Consider the following 21,666-nt stretch of genomic DNA (forward strand, 5'->3'; position numbering starts at 1 on the left):
TTTGTTTGTTTGCAAAATTCCAATCAGCGATATGACTTACCATATGTTAGGAGGAGGGTCATCATCAGAAGAACCCCTTCGATAGGCTTGTGACTGTGTTATCCGAGAAAGTTGTGTCAACGTATAAATTAGGCAATCCCGGGAGCAATTTGGTCAGACTCTTTGAAGGGGAAGAAAATTAATAAGAACATGGTCCATTTCCATAAACTTGGGGAAATCCTCACGAAATTTCGAGGTTCGATCTAATTAGTTGCTGTTTTCAGGAAATCGTTCTCTGAAACTGAAAAAAGATGCAACAAATTCAGCTATAATCTCAAGTTCATTTTTTTTTCATCCTGAAAATCGAAAAACTGGGTGACTGGCAGATTCCATCAAATGTTACATGGGCAAATGATCAGTAAAATAATATAAAAAAGTTAGAACTTAGAAATTATTGGAGGTTGGCCTTAGCAAGTTGAGATGTTACATGACTGAAGTCATCGTGTTTGAACTTGCTATCTGTTTTCCTGGCCATAAAAAAAAATGGAAATATTGCAATCAGGTTTTGTCCATGAAAATCAAGCCTCAGCTATATTATTTTTGTTCTGCTCACGTCAAGATAGAAAATGAGACTTGCTTCTGGAAGCTCGCACCGCATAAGATAATCAACATAATCATGTGTGAATGTGAGAGAGGGAGAGATGGGAAGTAAGTGTCAAGAAGTTGAGTCAAACTGCTATTCTGCGGGTGAGTGTCAAAGCAATGACAATGGCAGTTTAGAAGAGAAGATGAGTAGCTTGCTTCAGAATTGGAAGATGTAAACCTTTGTGTGACATGCAAGCAAGCCCATCTAGCATTTTGCTGTCACTTCACCATCTCCTTCATATAATCACCTAACCCGCCACAAGGACTCGACAATCGGGTTTGATTCAAATCGTCCACCCCTCCTTTAAACAGTTCTGCTGTAGGAGTCTCAGGAAAGAAAGGGAAAAAAAAAAAGAGAGGAGAGAGAAAAAATTTGGGAGTAACAAGTCCCCGATGGACCGTTACTTACGGTCTCTAATGATGTTTATAGGAGTTGCTCTCTTGTTTCCGACGGTGTCGGAGTCTATGGTTCGGCACTACAATTTTAGTGTGAGTATAACAAAGTGAGGTTCGGATGTCGAATATAATGAAGTCGAGTTCATTTACGAATTTATATATATGTAATATGTGGATGTGTGTGTTTCGATGTTACTAAGGGTGGTGTGTTTATAGGTGGTTATGAAGAATGTGACAAAGCTTTGCGGGACGAAGTCCATCGTCACCATCAACGGGAAGTTCCCAGGGCCCACATTGTACGCCAGGGAGGACGATAACATGGTGGTGCGAGTCGTGAACCATGTCCAATATAATGTCACCTTGCACTGGTAATTTCACATTCCATAAGTGGGGATTCTACATTTGAGTGATCATTTCACGCTCTCCGCTATATCTGAACAAGCAGATTGATTCTTGTTCATTACATGGCGGTTACTACAGAAAAAAAGTTGTTAAGTATAAAGTTGCGGAACAGGCCTTACCGGCTCAGACTGGCTTGAGCAGTCCAATACACTAGACAGGCGAGTGGCCAGCCTAATGGTTATCCCATGCCGGTTCGTGCTTGGGGTGATTTCGACTCTGAGAAACGTGGTCCATCTCATCCCTACCTAAACGTGAATTAAGTCTGAAACAATGTAACCATACTCCATAATGAGTATTCGATCAGGCGTTGAAAATTAGGACAAATGCTAGTTCATATCATTCCAAACTCTTAGGATTTGTACATATTCAATGAGTGTCATGTCGCAAATGAATTTCAGGCACGGGGTCAGACAGTTGCGGACATGCTGGGCAGATGGACCGGCATACATAACACAATGCCCGATTCAGCCAGGACAGAACTACGTGTACAACTTCACAATCACTGGTCAGAGAGGAACTCTGCTCTGGCATGCCCACATAACCTGGCTCCGAGCCACACTTCACGGTGCCATTGTCATCTTGCCCAAGAGAGGGACTCCCTACCCCTTCCCTAAACCTGACAAGGAAAAGATCATTGTTCTAGGTATGTCCCCGACCCGAGTGACTTGTCCAAAAAAAGATACAACTCATTCGATGTTTTGTTTAGCTGTTCTGTATCTAACCGGACCTCCATAAAGTCCTCTCGGACGGAGACAATGGCAGGTTTTACAGAAGAAACAATAGAATCAATTCTGATTATTTAATGGGTTATGGTTCAATGGAAATGCAGGGGAATGGTGGAAAGCTGACACAGAAGCAGTTTTAAACCAGGCGATACAAACCGGATTGCCCCCAAATGTATCGGATGCTCACACCATGAATGGCCATCCTGGACCGGTTCCAAACTGTTCTTCTCAGGGTACTGAAATTGGGGTATACAGGATTTCATTATGATTACTGTTCTTTAATCCACAACATCCTGTTAAATTTCCTTCCATTCCTGATCATATATCATTGGCTAATTGAATATGGAATATTATCACCAACAAAGGTCGGTTGTCTAGAACAAGCAACATTTTTTGCCCGAAAATTTGCCGCTAAGGAACGTGATTAAGTTTGCAGCAACAAGAATTCTCCTGTACACTACAGTTTCCTATTTTCAGCCGAAAACAGTTTTTGTATGTAATGTTATCATCCCGCTTGGCTCGAAAAAAATAAAAACAGCCACTCCGCGAAGCCAAACTGTGCCCCGAGTTTCCTGTTCTCCTGGAAAACCGAAAACTGGAAAGTTCTTAAACAACAAAATAAAACGATCCTGATCTTTTCTCTGGTTTCAGGTTATACTTTACATGTCGAGAGCGGAAAGACCTATCTGCTTCGGATCATCAATGCAGCAGTAAATGACGAGCTCTTCTTTCAAATGGCGGAGCACAACCTAACAGTAGTCGAAGTCGACGCATCCTATACCAAGCCCATAAACACCGACAGTATATTCATAGGGCCAGGACAAACCACGAATGCACTCTTAACTGCCCATAAAAGTTCTGGTAAATACCTGATTGCCATCTCCCCCTTCATGGATGCTCCGGTGGGGCTCGATAACTCGACATCAACAGGCACATTGGTCTACTCGGGCACAACCCTATCTTCCCCGACTGTTTCAATGGCCATCCCTCCTCTAAATGCCACCCCTGTGGAGTTCAGCTTCATCGACTCTCTTCGGAGCCTGAACTCCAAAGAATACCCTGCAAACGTCCCCTTGACCATTGACCACTCGCTTTTCTTCACGATCAGTGTCGGGGTGAACCCGTGCTCGACTTGTGTTAATGGGACTCGCCTAGTGGCCGCTCTCAATAATGTTAGCTTCGTGATGCCGAACATTTCGATCCTCGAAGCACATTACCACAACATAGGTGGAGTCTACACAGATGATTTCCCTGGGTATCCTCCAATACCATTCAATTACACCGGAACAGGACCATCAAACATTCAGACAATGAACGGGACGAGGGTGTATAGGCTTCCTTTTAATTCGACAGTTCAGATTGTACTTCAAGGGACTTCCATAATAGCACCGGAGAACCACCCAACCCATCTCCACGGGTTCAATTTCTTCGCTGTCGGTAAAGGGCTCGGGAACTTCGACCCTGTGAAGGACCCATTCAAGTTCAATCTAGTTGATCCAGTTGAAAGGAACACTATAGGGGTGCCGACAGGTGGATGGACCGCGATAAGATTCTGGGCAGATAATCCAGGTAAAAAAAATATTACTATTTTTTGGGTTTTTGACATACTAAAATGCGATTGAAGTACTACATAGTCTTGCCCTTTCAGTTAGCCGGTTCAAATACCTTGCACACAGTTTTGGTGCATGATAAGTAAAGATTTTACGAAAGACTATTTGCACCTTTAATCTCTTTAATTAGTCCATTTGTTGTAATCAAACATTAATTTACTCAATGAACATTGGTTCTCATAAAATTAATTGATTTTTTTTCCCTGGGCAGGTGTTTGGTTTCTGCATTGCCATTTAGAAGTGCATACAACTTGGGGGCTGAAAATGGCTTTCATTGTGGAGAATGGGAAGGGCCCTAATGAGTCCTTATTGCCTCCTCCTGGTGACTTTCCCAAGTGTTAGGAGAAATATTGTATCCTTCACCAAAACAAATATGTGTATATATATCTCAATTATATATTTTGACTTCAAAGGAAGTTTGCAGATGTGGAAGTCTTAGGAAAGTGGAGGAGAGTGAAAAATCTGTGTTATTGAGGATGGGTCCTGGTGAGGAATTTATATTATTATTATTATCATTCTTTTAATATTGCAGAAAGTTTAAGTTGAATTGGATTCAATAAGCTCTTGAATGTACCTAACACTACAAGAGAATGTACTTTTGGCGACTATTTCTTTGCCGACCCATTAAGGGACCTAATGAGTCCTTATTGCCTCCCACTAGTGACTTTACCAAGTGTTAGGAGAAATATTGTATCCTTCACCAAAATAACTACACACATATACATGTGTATATATAGCTCAATTATATATTATGCCTTCAAAGGAAGTTTGCAAATGTGGAAGTATTAGGAAAATGGAGGAGAGTGGAAAATCTGTGTTTTTGAGGATGGGTCATGGCGGGGGATTTATATTATCATTCTTTTAATATTGCAGAAAGTTTAAGTTGAATTGGATTCAATAAGCTCTTGAATGTACCTAACACTACAAGAGCATGTACTTTTGGCGACTCTTTTTTGGCGACCCATCAAAATGGGTTGCCATAAGTCACGTGAAACGGGTTTGGGGCGACCCAAAAAAGTTGGTCGCCCAAGACAGGGCTTTGGTGGACCCTTTTCGATGAGTCGGCAAAATGGTGGTCATACGCAAGCCTATGCTGACCACACAAAAAAGGGGGGTCGGCATAGGTATGATTTTTCCTGATACATTATTTAAGGTCGACACAAGTTACTCTTCCTAGATCGTGTCTATTCCAGCTCTTACGAACGGGTCGCTTCATACTGTTCTTTAGCCGACCTTTACAAAAGAGTCAGCAAAAGAAGTAGCCTCAATCTTACATATGCCGACCCTTTCGTAATGGGTCGAAACACGCGGTACTTAAGGCGACCCATCGGTAATGGTCGGGAGTAAAGGTCGCCAAATATCTCCCTCTCTCCTGACCTTACTGGACACATCGCCATAAATGTACATGGGGCGACCCTTTTATGGTCGGGAAAATCCTATTCTATTTCAAATGTTTTGTATTTACAATTGGCAACACACTAGTAACATGCTGACAGTAGGAGTAAAGAACAAAAAGGGAAATCGAAGTGCCATCAAACAATACATAGGTGAAGTCTATTTCGACCCAAATTTTTGGGTCAACCAAGCAAGGTTTATGACGACCCATAATGGGTCGGCCCTTACATGTCAAAGTCGACCCATCTTTTTTGGGTCAGACAAACAACCCATATGCCGACCCTTACATATGGGTCGCCCAAGACCGGACATAAGTGCTAAAATGAAAATTTCAAAATTTTAAAATTTCAAAATTTTGAGAATTTAAATGTGGAAGTAATATAAGTGTGCTACTCTCTATGCCTCCTTCCCTTCATTTATGTTTGTCTCTACCTTTCTTTGTCTCTACCTTTGCTTCCCGCAACACACCGGAGCTCTGTGTCTCAACCGTCTTTAGCACGTCTTCCTCCTTATCGGCCCAAGCTCCTTTGCCACTGGGTTCCTCGTCTTAGCCTCCAACTCTACTCAAAAAATGTGTTTACCTTTCGACGTCTTAGGCCTGCTTACGTTAATCGATCGACATCCCTTAGCTCAGCTCGTCTTCCTCCTCGACTAGCACTGCAGCGGCTCAACTCCTCCATAAGATCTCTTGTTGTCATCTACATGCCCGTCGCCCTCATTTGCCTCCTCTTCTCTACTACCACAAGTCTGATGCCTACTTGAAGATCAACCTAGGCCTCGCACTCTTCATGGTGGCCCTTCTTATCGTTTCCATCATGGAAGCCATGTACATAAAGGGCTGGTTCAGGTTGCTTTAAGTGGTTTGTTGCTTCACTAATTCTTCTTCAATTTTTCAAATTACTCAATTTTCTAGATTTAGGGTTTGCTATTGTAGCTTTAATTTCAACTTTTTTTTTCTATGGTCTGACTATTATTTGGTAAAATTTTCTGGTGAATACAGTGAAGTGGATCAACAACATGTTTTGAGATTGGATTATTGGGGTTAATTAGATAAGTTCATAAGGCATTTGGACATTCTTTGATTCCATGTGATTTCATTTAGCTCGGTACTAGTTGTTCATGATTTTGTTTTGATTTTAGCAATCGGATCTAGATGGGGAGTTTGTGGTAATACTTAAATGCATGTTCTTCAGAATTATCTACAAAAAAGGGAAGAGGAGGAACAAACATTGAAGGAAAAACGTGTTCTGGATGCAAAACTTCATAGACAAAGGACAAGAATGGAGTGAAGAAGAAAACTCAAAGAGAACAAAAACCACGTGAAAAAGCAATTCGAGTTGAAGTTACTGCAAAACAAATGTAAATTTGTTTCATATGTATTTGGCTTTGTGAGGTCTTGTAATTGTAGGATTCATAAATTATTTTGTAATGATTTTGGGCATAATTATTTAGGTTGTCAATTTGATTCATGTATAAAGATATTTTTCCATATCGCAATTTATGGCATAACTTGTTGATAGAATCTAAATACTAATTTGCATTTTCGTATACGGATAACAAGCTAATAACATGCTAGTAATGTGCTGATGATGACACCCATTATTAGTACTCGTAGACTGACAACGGACTATTAGCATGTTGTCAGAGGACGTTCTATATAAACATGTATCATGCCTAGGCCGACCCTTCGAAGGTCGGCCAAGACAAGGATCTCACGACCCAAAATATTGGGTCGGCTCAAGACAGTGCATGGGCCGATTGTCACTTTAGCCGACCCATCGTTATGGGTCGCCTTTGGTTGGGTCTATGGTGACCCATTTGAAAATGGATCGCCGGGTCTATCCCAATTGTACTTTAGGCAACCCTTTTTAACGGGTCGGGAGATGGGTCACTAGACCTATGGTTACCTAAATGTGGGTTGCCCCCGGTACATTTTTGGGTCGCCTCATTTACCTTTTCTTGTAGTGTAGGATTGTTGTTTTCACATGCCTTAATCTTTCCCTTCCTATTCCTGTTTCTGTTGTGTACACACGACAGTCGAAACGATCGGAAAATAAGTCATGCAACTCGACGGTGTTTGCGACCAAGGGACCCAAAAACCCGTTGATCCACCGTGATAGAAAGAAATTAAGAAAAATTTCATTTGAAACCAAAGACTCAAGCTGGTGGAATAATTGTGCACTGTGGAGAGTTGTGCTATGCCTTTTTGGTTAATGATGACAAAATGGAATAGGTATACTGGTTTCAGTGTCATGATCAGATCAAATATTTTTTTACCATAGCATCAATTTTGTCCTTTCTTAGCTTGATCGCTTTTGGAACATTATGGGTCAATCATACATTAAGCACAGTGGCCTTTTAGATATTCTACGGCGCCATCAGGGCACCCTGACTCCTAGTTAATACCCGTTCGATCCTCATCTCACGGAGAGAAAAAGAGGTGAGGGAGAGAGAACGATCCAACGGTTGGGGATCCATGGGCTGTGATGCCTTGACAACATCATAGAAGTTTTGGAAACCCTTTTTCTTCATCTATTTTTAAAAAAACTGCGCATTCGGTTCTTATACTGGAATGCTATGGTACTCTCTGTCTTATATGTGAGTATTTTTGGATCTCATAGAGTATTTGATCATATGTATAATCAAACACGGAGCACGGGCAGATTCAATAGTAGAAACACTAGCTTAATTGTATATATGAATGCATAGTTGTGTCATAAACTCACCCTTTTGGACTTTCACCATAACAGGGAGAATGATCTTATTATTCTTCCTGTGGAATGATTGTATGGTTGACAGAAGAAGCTCTGCTTAATCAAGTCTGCAATAATTCCACCCCTAGCTTTAATTACGCAACAATCCAAATGAATTAATCATTATAATAACTCTGCAGCTGATAGGTATATCTTAAGAGGAGGATAGAGCCAGGAGACATGTGCGTGTATATTCTATGAGTAAGGGTAATATACCGAAGGAGCAACGATAAAGTAATTGAAACCCGATATGATACACGACTGATCATAGTAGGATCCAACATATAAGACGACGAAGAGACTTGGACACGTACTTGTAAGACTAGCTTTGTTAATAGGATAAGAATGAGGAAGCAAAAGAGAGTGAAAACAGCACCATTTTCGGATAATTTACTCATAAGAGAAAGCACCTTACAGCACCCAACTTTTGAATTCATTGGAAGAGGGCAGGAAAGGAGAATTGCAATGTTTGCTTTTAGGCATTAAATAAGTAGCTAATCATATAAAACAAAACCAGACACTACCCATTGATAAGCTTCCAGTTACAGTAAGAATTAAGAACTCTCCGGATCTTTACTTTCGCACCGATGTGGCTCCTCTGCAGTTGTTGCAGCAGTTGTATCGGAGATCTTTCATCGACAGTAAAATTTTGACCGACGATAGATGTTATTTTGTTCCTATATGAGAAACTCGAATAAGAAAGCACCGCACCGACTGCGGAGGAGCTGAATCCTTTCTGCTCAGTGGCTAGTTTTTTCCACCTTTCCTTCTTTGAAGTGGGATTTATACTGTCCCATGTTTCTATTCCTCTCCATTGAGCTAAAACCCAACAGTGAGAAACCAAAGGAAAGGGAAGTGATTTAAGCCCTTGCAAAGGGCTTTCTTCTCTTCAAAGAAACTGAGGTAAAAGGAAACCACTTTTCTCCTCTTTCCTGTGTCTGATTCTCAAGAATCTCTCTTTTTCCTCAACTGGGTCTCCCTTTAATCCCCCTCTTTGATTCCCTTTCCATGCCTTCTTCTATCTCCAAGCCACTCCTCCAAATCACAGCTTAAAACGGAACCTCAGCGAGGGTTTTCGTAGCTAATCGGTTTTGGGATCGCCTCGGATCCTTGAGGAGCCAGTTCGGGGTCCAGGAGGAAAGGAGAAGGATTCTTGAGGCTCGCATCCTTTAAAATCACATCACAGCCTCTCAGTTACTCTGCATTTGCTGTGCTCTTTGCTCTCTTGCTGCTGCACCATCTTCCCTATTCTATATCCAAACCTTGAAAGATCGGGTTGTCGAGATGGAACTGGAAACTTTCTTCCAGAATACTCACTTTTCGATCAACTCGGGCGACTGGCTGCTCACACCGAGCACGCGGTGGACCAGGGAGGAGAACAAGCAGTTCGAGAGGGCTCTTGCAGTGTTTGATAAGGAGACGCCCGACCGGTGGGTTAACATAGCATTGATGATACCAGGGAAGTCGCCGTTGGACGTGATGACAAAGTACAGGGAGCTCGAGGAGGACTTGATTGAGATCGAGGCAGGCCGGGTCCCGATCCCCTGGTACTTTGGGCCGTCCCTGACACTCGAAGGGAGAGACTACGATGGGCTCCGGAAGAAGGGCTCAGCTGCTGGGAGAGTCTCTGATCAGGAAAGGAAGAAAGGGATCCCTTGGACCGAGGAAGAACACAGGTTTTCCCTTGTTACTTCACCTATATTATATTTATACAAACATTCACACACACATGTTAATATGAATTCTCTGCTGAGACTGAGAGGACGCATATTAAAGAATGTTTTCTCGGATGGAAACCATTTTCCGGGAAAATTTACTCGGTTGTTCTTTCTTGCTTTTGAAACTTGGAAATCAAGAAAACAGTGGAAAACCATTCATTGAGAACACCTCTCTCCGGATTTCACTGAAAGAAAAGTTCGTTTTCGATTTCCACGGAAAAAAATCATCTGCCATTTGCCACCCGAAAAACAGAAAATGTGGAATTGTCATATTGTCATTAGTTTCATCGACAATTTTGTACATACTCACGGTCTGATATTCAAGATTAGCATCAAATGATACTGTCTTGTGTTTTCTATACACGAATCCTTGCGTTTAGGATTTTCCGTTAAACTCCTCGACACAAGTCGGGTAGCGATAAGTATCACAACGTTGAAGGTGAAGATGGGTTTTTTTTTTTTCTCCCTCTTTTTGTGTTGACAGGAGGTTTCTGCAAGGGCTGCTGAAGTATGGGAAAGGGGACTGGAGGAACATATCAAGGAATTACGTGGTCTCAAAGACACCAACTCAAGTGGCAAGCCATGCTCAGAAGTACTTCATCAGGCAGCAGCTCTCTTCGAATTCTAATTCCAAGGACAACCGCCGAAGGCCCAGCATCCACGACATCACGACCCGCAACCTCACTGACTCTTCCCTTCCATTATCCGAGAACAACCTCGACATCATCGCCAACGACTGTAACAATTCCTCTTCCACTAGACCGTTGTCAGAGCAGAAGCCGAACTTTTGCTCGACCAGGCCCTCATCAGGCTTGTGTGACGTCGCTCCTAGCGGGCTCAGACTGCAAGAGAAAGATCTTCGCCTTGGCGCTTTCCGCGGGTTTGGCATCAAACCGTCGAGCAATCCGCTGTTTGAGGTCCAGTCCACCATGTACAGAATCTATGGATGAAAGGACATGTTTCTGAACAGGAAAAATGTGCTATCATTACAACGGAAAGATCTTCCCTGCAGTTGGTGCAGTCGTGTCTACGTTGCAGACAGTAATTGTCTGTCATTCACAAGTAGTTGTTGGGGAATAACAAGCAATTATTGTCTACAACATAGGCACAACGGTCCTAACTGCAGAAAAATTCCACCCGATTCGACAATGCGTCGTAGATTTTACATGGGTCTTAATTTAGTACAACTGATTTTGGGTATTGTAAATGTGAATAAAGGCAAGTTTGATGATACATCTGTTACTTTTTTTCTTTTACATATTCTATTGAGCGGTCAAGGCCAAGGGAGTCTGATTCTACGATGGAATGTGGCCTTTTGACTAAGACAGATTCACATTCTTACAAAAGTGGATTATATATGCCGTTTAAGTGGTTTGAAGAACATTTGAAGTCGAGAGAGAATCAGCATCACACCTTTCGGTTGAGTCCCGGGTTACCTGTCGACGAATTTTGCTACTTTAGCTCCCAAATATTTCTTGCCTCGACAAATCAGACTCAGAAGACTTACCGGAAATTCTTTCTCCAATCACCACCAAGTACAGATATTTGAAATTGATCGGGCACGCAGGAGTGCTAGTAAAGCAAGATCGCACCCGGCTCGTTCGGGAAAGGAAACAGTCGAATTTTAACCTGCTGAATCATTCGCCACTGTTTGATGGTGATCTTTTCTTCATTTTTCCTGTTTATATTCAGGCTCTTTCCGCCATTAGAAAGTGAGGGAGGTTTATTCAATATGACCAAGTTGTGCTAGGTCACAATAAGCTTTTAGTCGAATCTGAGTCGGCACTCCACTTTCATGAAGCATCACATGCCCCTAATCCATCACACAACTTTGGAAAATTCCACATCACCACCCAACTTTTGGAAAATTCCACATCATCGTCTACATAAATTAACAAACGATACCGATCCCATCGATCGCCTTCTTTTTTCTTTTTTCTTTTTAAATACAGCAACCTCCGTTTTTGGACCTCACACGAGCCACCTTCAACAGTCCAGGAATACATCCCATGCTGCAAATAACTCAGAGAAATATCTCACCCGATCTTCATCTTCCTTAATAGTTCGTAAGATCTCATCTCGGGCTGTTCCTTTTGTTTATAAGTCTGTATATTAAGTGAAATTTTCCCATTGATTCTTGCGTTATTCTTTTGTCTCCAAGTCGGTAATGGGCAGCAAGAATGTTGCATCAGCATCTGTATATATGTAGTGGCCTTATGCGCTTTAGTCCCCGGAGGCATCACCCAACACGAACAGAATAGAGAAGCCAAAAAAGAAAATATATCTTAAATAAATAAGGAAAAGAAAATATACTGTTGCCTGAGATTGTGGATTTTTTTATGATTATAATTTCTAATTAATGGGAATAGAACATGGAACATTGTAATTTGACTTCTCTCTCCATTATCTTCACCAAAAATTAAAATAATAAGTCAGTCCAAAAAGGAATGACGTCATAGGATTTTTCCCTTTAGATTTCAAGCCACCATCTTTTTATAATGTTTCAGACTGCCACCACCTTGAACAATTTCGGATTTATATGGAAATTAAGATAACCAAGGGGCCATAGCTAGTCGGTCTAAAATAATTTACAGGTGTTAATTTCTGATCATCGGGATAAACATCATTTAATTGGCTCAACTTAGGGATTGTTAATTCCATCGTGGGACCTCAGAAGCAACTGGACTTGCAAGCAGGCCAACTCAGAAGAATTAGAATAAGCTAAGTGAAACTTTGCCTTTCTCCCCTCTCCACTTGATATCAAACTTCTATGATAAGCTATGACTTCATCTACTTTGCTTAACCACAACATCCCGAGTCAATTTGGAAACAACAACAGCCCAAGCGTAAACTGCAAGCCTAATCAGCAGCTTCAGAACTTGGTCATGGAAGGAATACCCTTGGCATGGTAAACACAAACCAATCAAAACCGATGACTTATATACTAGGAGAAATGACAGAGATAAAAAGGTGCAAACTTGAACCAAACCGACAGCAGAAACTTAGGTAACCTTAGATGCAGGTCATTATCGGTAAAGCTAGCACTACAGCTGTGATGCCATGGGAGCAACAAAAACCAATTCTAATTAGCCCTTTTTCTTCTCTCTCATACTATTTTCTATTCATGAATGACAAAACAAAAGCCCGTCCATCTTTGCTATGCATATCCCTAAGATAAGAAGGCCTTTCGGGTACAGTAGGTTTGCACAAGAATGCACTGTGAGACCCACTTTATTCCAACTTTGGACTAGCCGCCAAGATGGTTGAATCGTACCATTCGGGCCCTCGTCCCCTCCTTTCCAGTGCAGGAAATTGACAAAGACATCTTTCGGTATCCTATGACTCGGAAATATCTGTTTCTAATCATTCCATATTGATGTTATCGCGCATTTGGAATATCCTTCGTAATATCTTTTACTTTAAACTGTTAAGCCGGTCTGAGTATTAACCTCAAACAACTTATGGCACTATCCTCGACAACTTTGGGACTATAACTACTTTACCTTTCAGTATCTACGGCAGTTCCATTGCTAAAAATAATTGACCTAAAACCACTCTATAAAGGTTTGAAGATTACAACCTGAAAGCATCTTCCTGACCCTTGGTTTCCGTAAAAGTAGGACTTCACCTTTTACAAGATCATTATAGCCCAATGATGCTAAACCAACAGAGAATATGACAGATGAAGAGAACTTGAATTTCAACATCCAATCACCTGTTTAAAGCCCTTAGCTACAGCGTACTACTCTTCTTTCTCACGGTGTTGGGAAGGACCCTCAGATGCATCTGCAGGCTTCTTGATACTAGCTTGAGCCTCAGCAAGAAACTCAGGATCAGGCTCGTGTTTCTCCGACGGCTCCTTCATAGCCATATATATGTAGAATCCAATCACCACGTTGACCGATATGACAGCGAGGAAACCGCTCAAAAGCGTCAAAGAATGAGGAGATAATTCGCTCAAACCTGTTCCACGAAAACATTCCCATTGAAGAACACATTTCGAGTCTTTCGCAGAATCCAAGTGAACTAAGAAAATAAACTCAGGAAGATTCTTCATATACCACATGTCGTGCCATCTCTCCGTATCTCGAGCATATACAAATCAGACCAATAAATGATATGGTTGCGAAAAATCATAACTTCCAACGTATTTTGGATGTGTACGAGTTCATCACAATAGATGGCATGCTCTCTATTATAGACAGGGCAAGAGATATACATATGAAGAATTGCATCTTTGAGAGTTTGTAGGTGGCTTTATAAGTTCGCCGTCAAATCCCTGGGCTCAACCCTGGGCAGACAGTGGAAACTACCAAGCTGGAGTACAGCAGGGGAAGCGGGAATTTCCGGTGGAGCAGTGAAATGAACAGAGATTGGAAAGAACACCAACTATGCTGGGTTGACACCGACACCGAGAGACGAAAGCTAGGGGAGCGAATGGGATTAGATACCCCAGTAGTCCTAGCTGTAGAGGATGGATACTAGGTGCTGTGAGTATCGACCCATGCAGTGCTATAGCTAACGCGTTAAAAAAAGTATCCCGACTAGGGAGTACGTATATGACTTCATTACTATGAGTTTGAGGTCAAAATTGCAAGTTGAAACACACTGATGGTTCATCCAGAAACAACCGACCACGAAGCATTTGGCTTCTCAAGGAAAATCAGGAAACAAGCAAAGCATCCCAAATGTCATCTTCCAGCTGCCAACATAGTTCTGCAGATCCTAATCCGTGAAGTGAATGCATGTCATAGGCTTACCAGGAAACAAGTTATTGTTAAATCCATACAGTATCGCGATAGGAGCCATCCACATGAACATCGACGCCACAAAGAACTTGGACACAACTCCCGCCATTACAAGCCTCCAATCTTGCAGCAGATCATGAATACCAGAGCATACAGTAACTTACTTATCCGTACCTCAAATCTCAAACTAGAATTGTCGGAAATGGACTCAGAAGCTGGACGATGGCTGTAATCCATCAATAATAGATACCTAGACGGAGAAGATTGAAGACTGATGACAACAGGGACCAATCCCGCAGCTTCTTCGCACGGTTTAGAATCAGAAGCTGGGAAGAGGACTGGATCGGAGTTGACAGTTGAGTGAGTTGAGCTCAGCTGAGGTTGAGAGGAGTCATCGTCGTCACGCTTCCGTCTTCGTCCGGCGAAAAGCTCCACCGGATCTGTGATCGTAAGACCTATCGTAGTAAACCAGTGCGCGTGATGCGGGTGCGAGTTCTCTCTTCTTCTTTTTTTTTTTTTTGCCCTTTTTCTTTTTTGAACTTCAAGAATTCCTTATTGGGCCGTAGTGGGCTTATTTATTAGCAAATCCCCATCATGGGCCGTCTAGCTGTTGAGCTTTTCGTGGTGGAAGGAGTTGGGCTTAAACTTTATTCACACTACTCCATAAAAAGCCAATCGCATCTCTCGGGTAATGCCAGCTTCAGAGTCGTCTCGGCTACTCCCTCATATATCGTCGGAAGATCCACAAAGTTTTTCATGAACATCATCGACTAGGAAACATGCTTGACAGACACAGTAAAATAACTAGCCAGAAACCACACAGTATTTTGAAGTCGGTTCCGGAGGTAAGATCAGCCTCACTAAAGAATGCAGAAAGAAATCGCAACAGACAGTTGCATAATTCACAAGCTCGAGCAACCCCTCTCGTCTGTCCAAAACAACATTGTGTGTTCTCAAAGAATGAACTGGCCGTTGCTAATTAATACAACTCATCTCGGAAAGGGCCAAGAAAAAACTGGTTCCGATGAACAGGGTATTCAAAACAAAGTAGCAGATCCTCACTGGTTACAGGAATACAATCTTATTGCCAAGACAAAGGAAAGTTAGAAAATGAGAGGGCAGTTGAAGCTGAAAAGTTACACCAAGAAAACTCTCTCTCTCCCCTTCCGAGAGGAGTGTGTGTTGCACACAGAATCTACAAACACGTGTGAGCCTTCTTATGCAGTAGGAAAGACTTAGAACTTCAGGCGAAAAGTTGAGTATATACACCTCTGTCTCTCTACTAAGCAGAGGGGTTTGCAGGAGCTAGAGGAACAACTGTGACAGGAAAATCAGTTCTCGGTCCTTCGAGGGAATAATAGGCGAGGATATGGGCAGGGTGGATATGGGCAGGGTGGTGGTCCTGGACCTCAGAATCTCCACCCTGGTCTGTTGAGACTCTCCGGGCTGGGATCAGCTCTATGTTCCAGTATGGCCGGGCCATTGCTAGGAGATCGTTGACTGCATCTGATCCCCTGTAGCCCTGGACCCAGAGGTACCTCAGAGAGGTCAGGTTCATCACAGCCACTGATAGTGCATGCCCAGTGAAGTTGCAGTCTCTCATCTCAAGCTTCTGTAGGCTTGGGCAGCCCCTGGAGAACTGAATGAGCCCAGCATCAGACTGGCCTACGCATCCCAGAAGCATCCATCGGATGTTTTGACTGTACTGTCCAATGTAACCAAGGCCCACATCTGTCAAGCCCCCTCGACGGAGATAGAAAGCAAACCTTATCAGCTTCTCGCAGCCCATCAAGAGAGCTCGGACTCCATTATCAAGCGGCAGATCCATAACGTTCCCTCCATCAAGCAAGACCAATCGAAAATCATAGAGGTTCTTCAGGTGAGTCCCGATACACTCAAGAGCTGCATTTGTGATATCAGACACATAGACAGCCATGTACTCGAGTTCAAGGCAGCCCTGAGCCAAAGCGGTTAGTCCTCTTTGAGAAACAAGGCCACCTTCATCGTCCATTCCCTGCTCGTCTGCACCTCTTTCAATTCTAAGCCTCTTTAAGCGCTTACAAAAATGAGCTAGAATCTCCAGTCCTCTATCACCAATCACATTCCTCGTCTGCCCAAGAGAGAACATTGAGAAACAGATTAAATATTCACACAAGACCGACACAAAAGCATTAATAGCGGGGCTAAGAAGGTGGTTTTGTGAATGCACCTCGAGAACCTCCAAGTTGGGGCACTTCTGAATTAGAAGGCAGTGATCGTCCGTATCGAGCAATGCAAATAGGAGATCCAACTTTTTAAGAGAGGTTGCAAAAGGAAACACTATGTGCATCTCATTTTTCCCTAGGTAGGTAAGACCCAAGCGGCAAAGTCTTGGGGGAAATGCCACATTAGCATATCTTTCAGGTTGCTCGTTGAAAAGACCACCGCCAAATTCCTCCAAGGCTGACGCAGCACGAAAGAAACCAGCAAGATCCAAAATTTCACAGTCACTAATCTTGACAGAAACCAAGGACTGACAATTCCTGGCTATTAGTTCGAGGTCCTCAACACTACATCTGAGAAGCTCAGTCATGTAAAAGTTCAGAGTCTCAAGAACAGAGTTATTTAAGGCAAGCTCATGGAGCCATTCACCATCTTTCTCATCGATTGTGCTTTCTTCTAGAAACAGGGTCCTTAAGTTCCTGAAAACCAAGTTACAATGAACGAGAGTATCATATTCCCAATGCGGAACAATGCATGTTCTTATAGTGAAAGCAAAACGACCGCATTAATGCATATCACACTTCCGATGTGGCTTGTGCTCATTATTTTTCAAGACTAAATCATAAAATAGAGAAAATATGACCAAATACACAGCTAGGACTATGTATTAGCCATCAAGAATAGTACATATAATGTCCCAGAGATATCAACTTTAAACCAACATATTGCACACTGAGGCAAATTAGGAAAAGCGTAATGACAACCTTCAAGTTTCTTTGACCTAGGGATTCTATTCAATTCCCTAGTTCATAGGCATACTCGATAACAGAGTGTGTCTTTAACTTGGATAAGAAAACAGTGTATCTTCAGGAGTGACAGTAAATGATTTCGCAATTGAAATTGTTTGTGGTGAAGTGAGATAACTAGATCAGACATTGGTTAATGAAGACCTAGCACTGGCAAAGGGAAGGTGCGCTGTCCATTCTACAGTTACGTAAAAAGATGTGAGCAAATATTGATATCATGTTAACTCATCAGAATGTACAGAAGCTTATCAATGCATATCTGAAACTGATTGGTTCATGATTTGCATGAGTCAATTGGACATGATCGAGCTCTCATCATTATCTTCCAAAAGAGAGCAGAAGGGGTTTAGTTGTAAAAAAGCAGCTTTTCCGTAAAAGCATTCACTTCTTGTGTTTTGAGGGGCAATTTTATATTTTTTGGCACTATCTTCTCGCCGGAGTTGAATTTAGTTTGAATATCCCTCTTTGTCATATTATAGAACAAGATTAATTTTGGGTGATTTACATCAGGACATTCAGATGATTCAAGCATCCCCCTATCAGTTATATGCTTCACTTGTAAAGAGGAATTGGAGTATGAGGTGGTGGGAACTCCAACTTAAGAGAAATATCTCCGGATTTTCACCTTAAGACTTGCTAAATCTTTAGCCTCATCTCATGCACCTAAGCATACTGCTCAAACTTTTAAAATGAAATTTTCGTTCATTTTACATGTAATCAAAAGAATCGGACATCTAAAGTGCATAGTATAACCCAAGGCAACAAAATACGGATATGACATACCAAATGCCTGTAAGTCTACTACTTGTAGGATGCAGTAGCACATTGACGCATTCCTTAGAAATTCTTTTAGTCCTCTTGGATGAATAACGGTAATGCTAAATCTGAACCTCGATATTCGGTGGAAACCACTAAGAGAATCAGCCCACTTGCTTCGCTAAAATTGTGGTCGAGGTATTCCCAGTAAGCAGCTTTAGTCCCCTCTTCTCAAATCTAACTATCGCTTGACCTAAAACATCTGGTCAGAATTCATATCTGCGAAGACTCTATTGCTTTCCTACAGAGACACCTAATCGAGGAAGACAGTCAATGTTGACTCACTGCGTTTCTCATGTGAGCAGGCAGCAGAATCAGTGGTCCTCCTGTCACATTACATGAAGGCAAAGCAGCTTCCAGATATAACCAAATCCATTTTGGCTCTTTCTGGTCAGTGACTGTCTTGACAGCCGGCATATTAAAGGCATGACAAGCATTTTAGTTCAGGGGCCGTCAGTCACTAATGAAATTCGTTTCCAAGGAGAAGCAACAGAATAGCCTTTTCGGGATGGAAACTAACTCTTAGCTCCAAAACGGAGATGGTACACACCAACAATCTAAAATGGCGGAATTCAATCTGGATTTTGGGCACTGGCTTAGTGATTCAGAGCAATAATCTCATATGTACCAGAAAACTTCCAGAGACGCAATAGGTTTATACTTCCTTTTACCATTTTCGAGGATCTTATCAGACAAATATGCAAATCGAAGTATCATGGTCAAGCATATCTTACAGTTCTCACTGTCCGGCTATACCACAAGGAGATCAAGTAAGCTTTCTTTACATAGATAGGCTCACTCGTTAATCACCGAAGTTTACCACCTCATTGGCTAAAGTATGTAAAGAAGAGATATACGAGGAAAAGACATCCGCACAAGCACCAGAGGGAAAGAAAATTACAAGGTAGAGCATTTACGGGTCCAATCCGGTCCAAGCAGACACTCTTGTTGTAATTCATTTCAATTCATGGGACCATTCCATTTCAAACAAGAAAGCAGGTAGAAAGCAGATTTAATTCAGCGGTGGATTAGTCAAATCCTACTAATGGATGGGCCTTGGAACGGAATCCTAATCAGTTGAGTCCAACAGAATATCCAACCAGAAGGGAGGGAAGAAGTTACCTGCACAAGCGCCCGACATGTAAAAGCCCATCCGTGGAGAACCCGGAGCACTTGTCGAGCTTAAGAACCAGCAAGACGCGACCGCGATGCCGAGCTAGGGTTTCAAGATCGGAGTCGTTCACAATCATGCGACGGAAGTGGAGAGACTTCAAGCAGTCAAACGACCGAGCAATCTCGTTGACCCACGGGGTGACGTAGCCTCCCCAGGCCTCCGGAATCAGGTTGAACATGGCGGCTCTGGGCTTCCCCTTCAGTTTCAGGGACTCGAGGTGCCTGAACCGGCGCCTCAGCCGCTCGGGGCTCGTGGTGTAGCAGAGGGCGATCGTCACGTGCTTCCTCGTCTGAGCATCGATGTCGTACCACCGGCGGCAGACCAGCGAGATGGCGTCCCGGTCCTTAGGGTCGTCGATGTACGGCATCACGCAGCCGAGGACCACATCGTTTATCCCCGGATTCAACCTGTTCGCCCTCTGCTCCTCCATATCCGGCTATGGAAAAACCCTAACCAGGACTCAAACGAAACCGGAATCCACAAAAGGAACTTACGACCGATACTCCACAGAGTCAATGAAGCTGAATTAACCCCCAGCTCTCCAAGTTGAAAAAGCACCTTCAGAACCACTTCCCGGAGGCTCAATCTGATGCGGGAGCTGAAGTTACCTCCATTGGAGGACTGTACAAGCTAAGTGACTAAGAGCTGAGAGAGAGACGAAGGTGGAGAATACAACAGAAGCGCTGCCGCCATAGCTGCTGAGCTCGATCAATCATGAAAGAGAGAAATAGGAAGGGGAGAATCAGAATCTGACGAGGGATTGGGATCAGCTGCAGCGGCGAGAGGGAGAAGGCGGCCAATGGGAGGGTGAGGGGTTCATTGGAGTGGCCAATGGGAAAGAAGAGCATCGAGGGAGAGCTCATGTGAAACGGACGGTGGGGATTGGATGGAATAAAATTGCATCAGACGGCGTAACGGTTGAGACAGTTTTTAATTGAGTCAGCACAGCACAATGGATGATGAGAGAGAGATAGGGCGACGTGCGGCTACGGAATCATGGAAGGGAAGGAAAAGAAAAGAGTCCAATTGATATGATACGATACGATATGAATGAATGAATATATATGTTTTCGAAAAGAAAAATGTAACGTGATAGCGTATATTCTTATTTAATAAATGAGAAATTCTAAGTTTGATGTTAATAATAAAACTAATCGTGTCACTTTATTTACTGTTAGGACTTACGAACCTTCTTTACGATCGAATATATATGTTGCTAGATCACCATAGAAAATTGCACTAAAGAAAAGGAAAGGGAAGGGTCCCTATACAAAGAAGTGATATTGCGTATTAGTCCACCACTCTCTTACGATAAAATTCCGATAAAAAATGGATTCTGAAAAAATGATGCGGTTTCTTTCCTGCTTTACCGATAGTTGTTAGTTGCTGCTAGTAACGTAATGATCAGCCATGGCCATTGGTTTCTTTTCGAATGAATAACTGTAGTTCACGAAAAGAAAATTTTTTTTTCTTTTTGAAGTTTTAATTAAACAAGTCACTTCACTCTTCTTATGTTTCGATGCAGAAATAATAGGTCCGACAGATGATCTGTTTCTGGGGGGAAAATTTTTTGATTACCTTGCCTCATTACAAGACGTGAGGAGCTACTAGTAAAATGATAGTAAACAGGTTATGGACCACAATTTTGCTCAATTTCGAAGACATTGCAATTTTTCATCACGTTATCATCATAAGTAATGATTATTTAAGATTCTCTCCTTGGACTTATATATATATATATATATATATATATATATAATTTTAATTTATTTATTTGACTCAGGCAGTCATGAGGAAAAAAAATAGGCCAAAAATATTTGTCACTTTTAAAATATGTTGCATTATTTTCCCCTCGTTCAAAATAATTTGCACATTTATAAATCCATATAACCGGGAAAAAAATCAAAATAATACTTAATGAAATAATCTTCTAATTCAGTACGCCTGGAAAAGCGAAGGGAACCGAGTGTACTTGTCGGAGGAGTTTGGAAAAAAGAGAGACACTATCCATAAGTTCGTTCATTTGCTCGGGAGATTAACACCGATTCAATATGTTGCCATTATAATTACCGAAAGAGCTCCTTTGACAATGAAACTTTGAGAAAGATATGTTCGAGCATACTAATCTTGTGGATTCGAGTATACTGACATTCAATGCACATTTAAGTTGAAGAATGGAGACCACAACAGAGGAATAATTATTGAAGAAAGAAATGGGAAAGGGAAAATGAAAATTCAGTTGTAACATTGAAGACATTATATTGATCTTCAACAGATGAAAAGTCCACATTGCCTTG

The 21,666-nt window shown here is 42.1% G+C and overlaps 4 protein-coding genes across 4 annotated transcripts; 2 read left to right on the forward strand and 2 right to left on the reverse strand.

Moving 5' to 3' along the window:
* The first annotated feature begins 903 nt into the window (after nt 1–903).
* On the forward strand, nt 904–4,399 carry LOC116195123 (laccase-4-like). Its single transcript, XM_031524097.1, has 6 exons — nt 904–1,113; nt 1,237–1,388; nt 1,821–2,065; nt 2,252–2,380; nt 2,799–3,716; nt 3,969–4,399. The coding sequence occupies exons 1-6, from the start codon at nt 1,018–1,020 to the stop codon at nt 4,097–4,099; spliced, it is 1,671 nt and encodes a 556-aa protein (XP_031379957.1). The 5' UTR covers nt 904–1,017; the 3' UTR covers nt 4,100–4,399.
* Nucleotides 4,400–8,512: 4,113 nt separating this feature from the next.
* Nucleotides 8,513–10,924, forward strand: LOC116195127 (transcription factor DIVARICATA-like). The gene is made up of 2 exons (XM_031524101.1): nt 8,513–9,581; nt 10,108–10,924. The coding sequence occupies exons 1-2, from the start codon at nt 9,190–9,192 to the stop codon at nt 10,571–10,573; spliced, it is 858 nt and encodes a 285-aa protein (XP_031379961.1). The 5' UTR covers nt 8,513–9,189; the 3' UTR covers nt 10,574–10,924.
* Nucleotides 10,925–13,021: 2,097 nt separating this feature from the next.
* LOC116195129 lies at nt 13,022–14,885 on the reverse strand. Its single transcript, XM_031524104.1, has 3 exons — nt 14,622–14,885; nt 14,384–14,494; nt 13,022–13,586 (listed from the first exon to the last, which is right to left on the reverse strand). Exons 2-3 carry the CDS (start codon nt 14,478–14,480, stop codon nt 13,366–13,368), a joined length of 318 nt encoding a protein of 105 aa, XP_031379964.1. The 5' UTR covers nt 14,481–14,494; nt 14,622–14,885; the 3' UTR covers nt 13,022–13,365.
* Nucleotides 14,886–15,251: 366 nt separating this feature from the next.
* LOC116195122 (coronatine-insensitive protein 1-like) lies at nt 15,252–20,202 on the reverse strand. Its single transcript, XM_031524096.1, has 3 exons — nt 19,318–20,202; nt 16,581–17,052; nt 15,252–16,481 (listed from the first exon to the last, which is right to left on the reverse strand). Exons 1-3 carry the CDS (start codon nt 19,797–19,799, stop codon nt 15,654–15,656), a joined length of 1,782 nt encoding a protein of 593 aa, XP_031379956.1. The 5' UTR covers nt 19,800–20,202; the 3' UTR covers nt 15,252–15,653.
* Nucleotides 20,203–21,666: the final 1,464 nt, after the last annotated feature.

The sequence above is a fragment of the Punica granatum genome, chromosome 2 (assembly GCF_007655135.1).
Source record: "Punica granatum isolate Tunisia-2019 chromosome 2, ASM765513v2, whole genome shotgun sequence".
NCBI classification, from domain to species: domain Eukaryota; kingdom Viridiplantae; phylum Streptophyta; class Magnoliopsida; order Myrtales; family Lythraceae; genus Punica; species Punica granatum.

Bases quoted from the DNA above. Each gene is read 5' to 3' on its own strand.
- LOC116195129 (XM_031524104.1), bottom strand. From the start codon at position 14,480: ATGGCGGGAGTTGTGTCCAAGTTCTTTGTGGCGTCGATGTTCATGTGG. The intron at 13,587-14,383 runs GTAAGCCTATGA...TTCGTGGAACAG, and splicing joins TAACAATAACTTGTTTCCTG to GTTTGAGCGAATTATCTCCT.
- LOC116195127 (XM_031524101.1), top strand. From the start codon at position 9,190: ATGGAACTGGAAACTTTCTTCCAGAATACTCACTTTTCGATCAACTCG. The intron at 9,582-10,107 runs GTTTTCCCTTGT...TTGTGTTGACAG, and splicing joins TGGACCGAGGAAGAACACAG to GAGGTTTCTGCAAGGGCTGC.
- LOC116195122 (XM_031524096.1), bottom strand. From the start codon at position 19,799: ATGGAGGAGCAGAGGGCGAACAGGTTGAATCCGGGGATAAACGATGTG. The intron at 17,053-19,317 runs GTAACTTCTTCC...CTTGGTTTTCAG, and splicing joins CATGTCGGGCGCTTGTGCAG to GAACTTAAGGACCCTGTTTC. The intron at 16,482-16,580 runs GTGCATTCACAA...TCTCTTGGGCAG, and splicing joins CCAACTTGGAGGTTCTCGAG to ACGAGGAATGTGATTGGTGA.
- LOC116195123 (XM_031524097.1), top strand. From the start codon at position 1,018: ATGGACCGTTACTTACGGTCTCTAATGATGTTTATAGGAGTTGCTCTC. The intron at 1,389-1,820 runs GTAATTTCACAT...AATGAATTTCAG, and splicing joins TATAATGTCACCTTGCACTG to GCACGGGGTCAGACAGTTGC. The intron at 2,381-2,798 runs GTACTGAAATTG...CTCTGGTTTCAG, and splicing joins TCCAAACTGTTCTTCTCAGG to GTTATACTTTACATGTCGAG.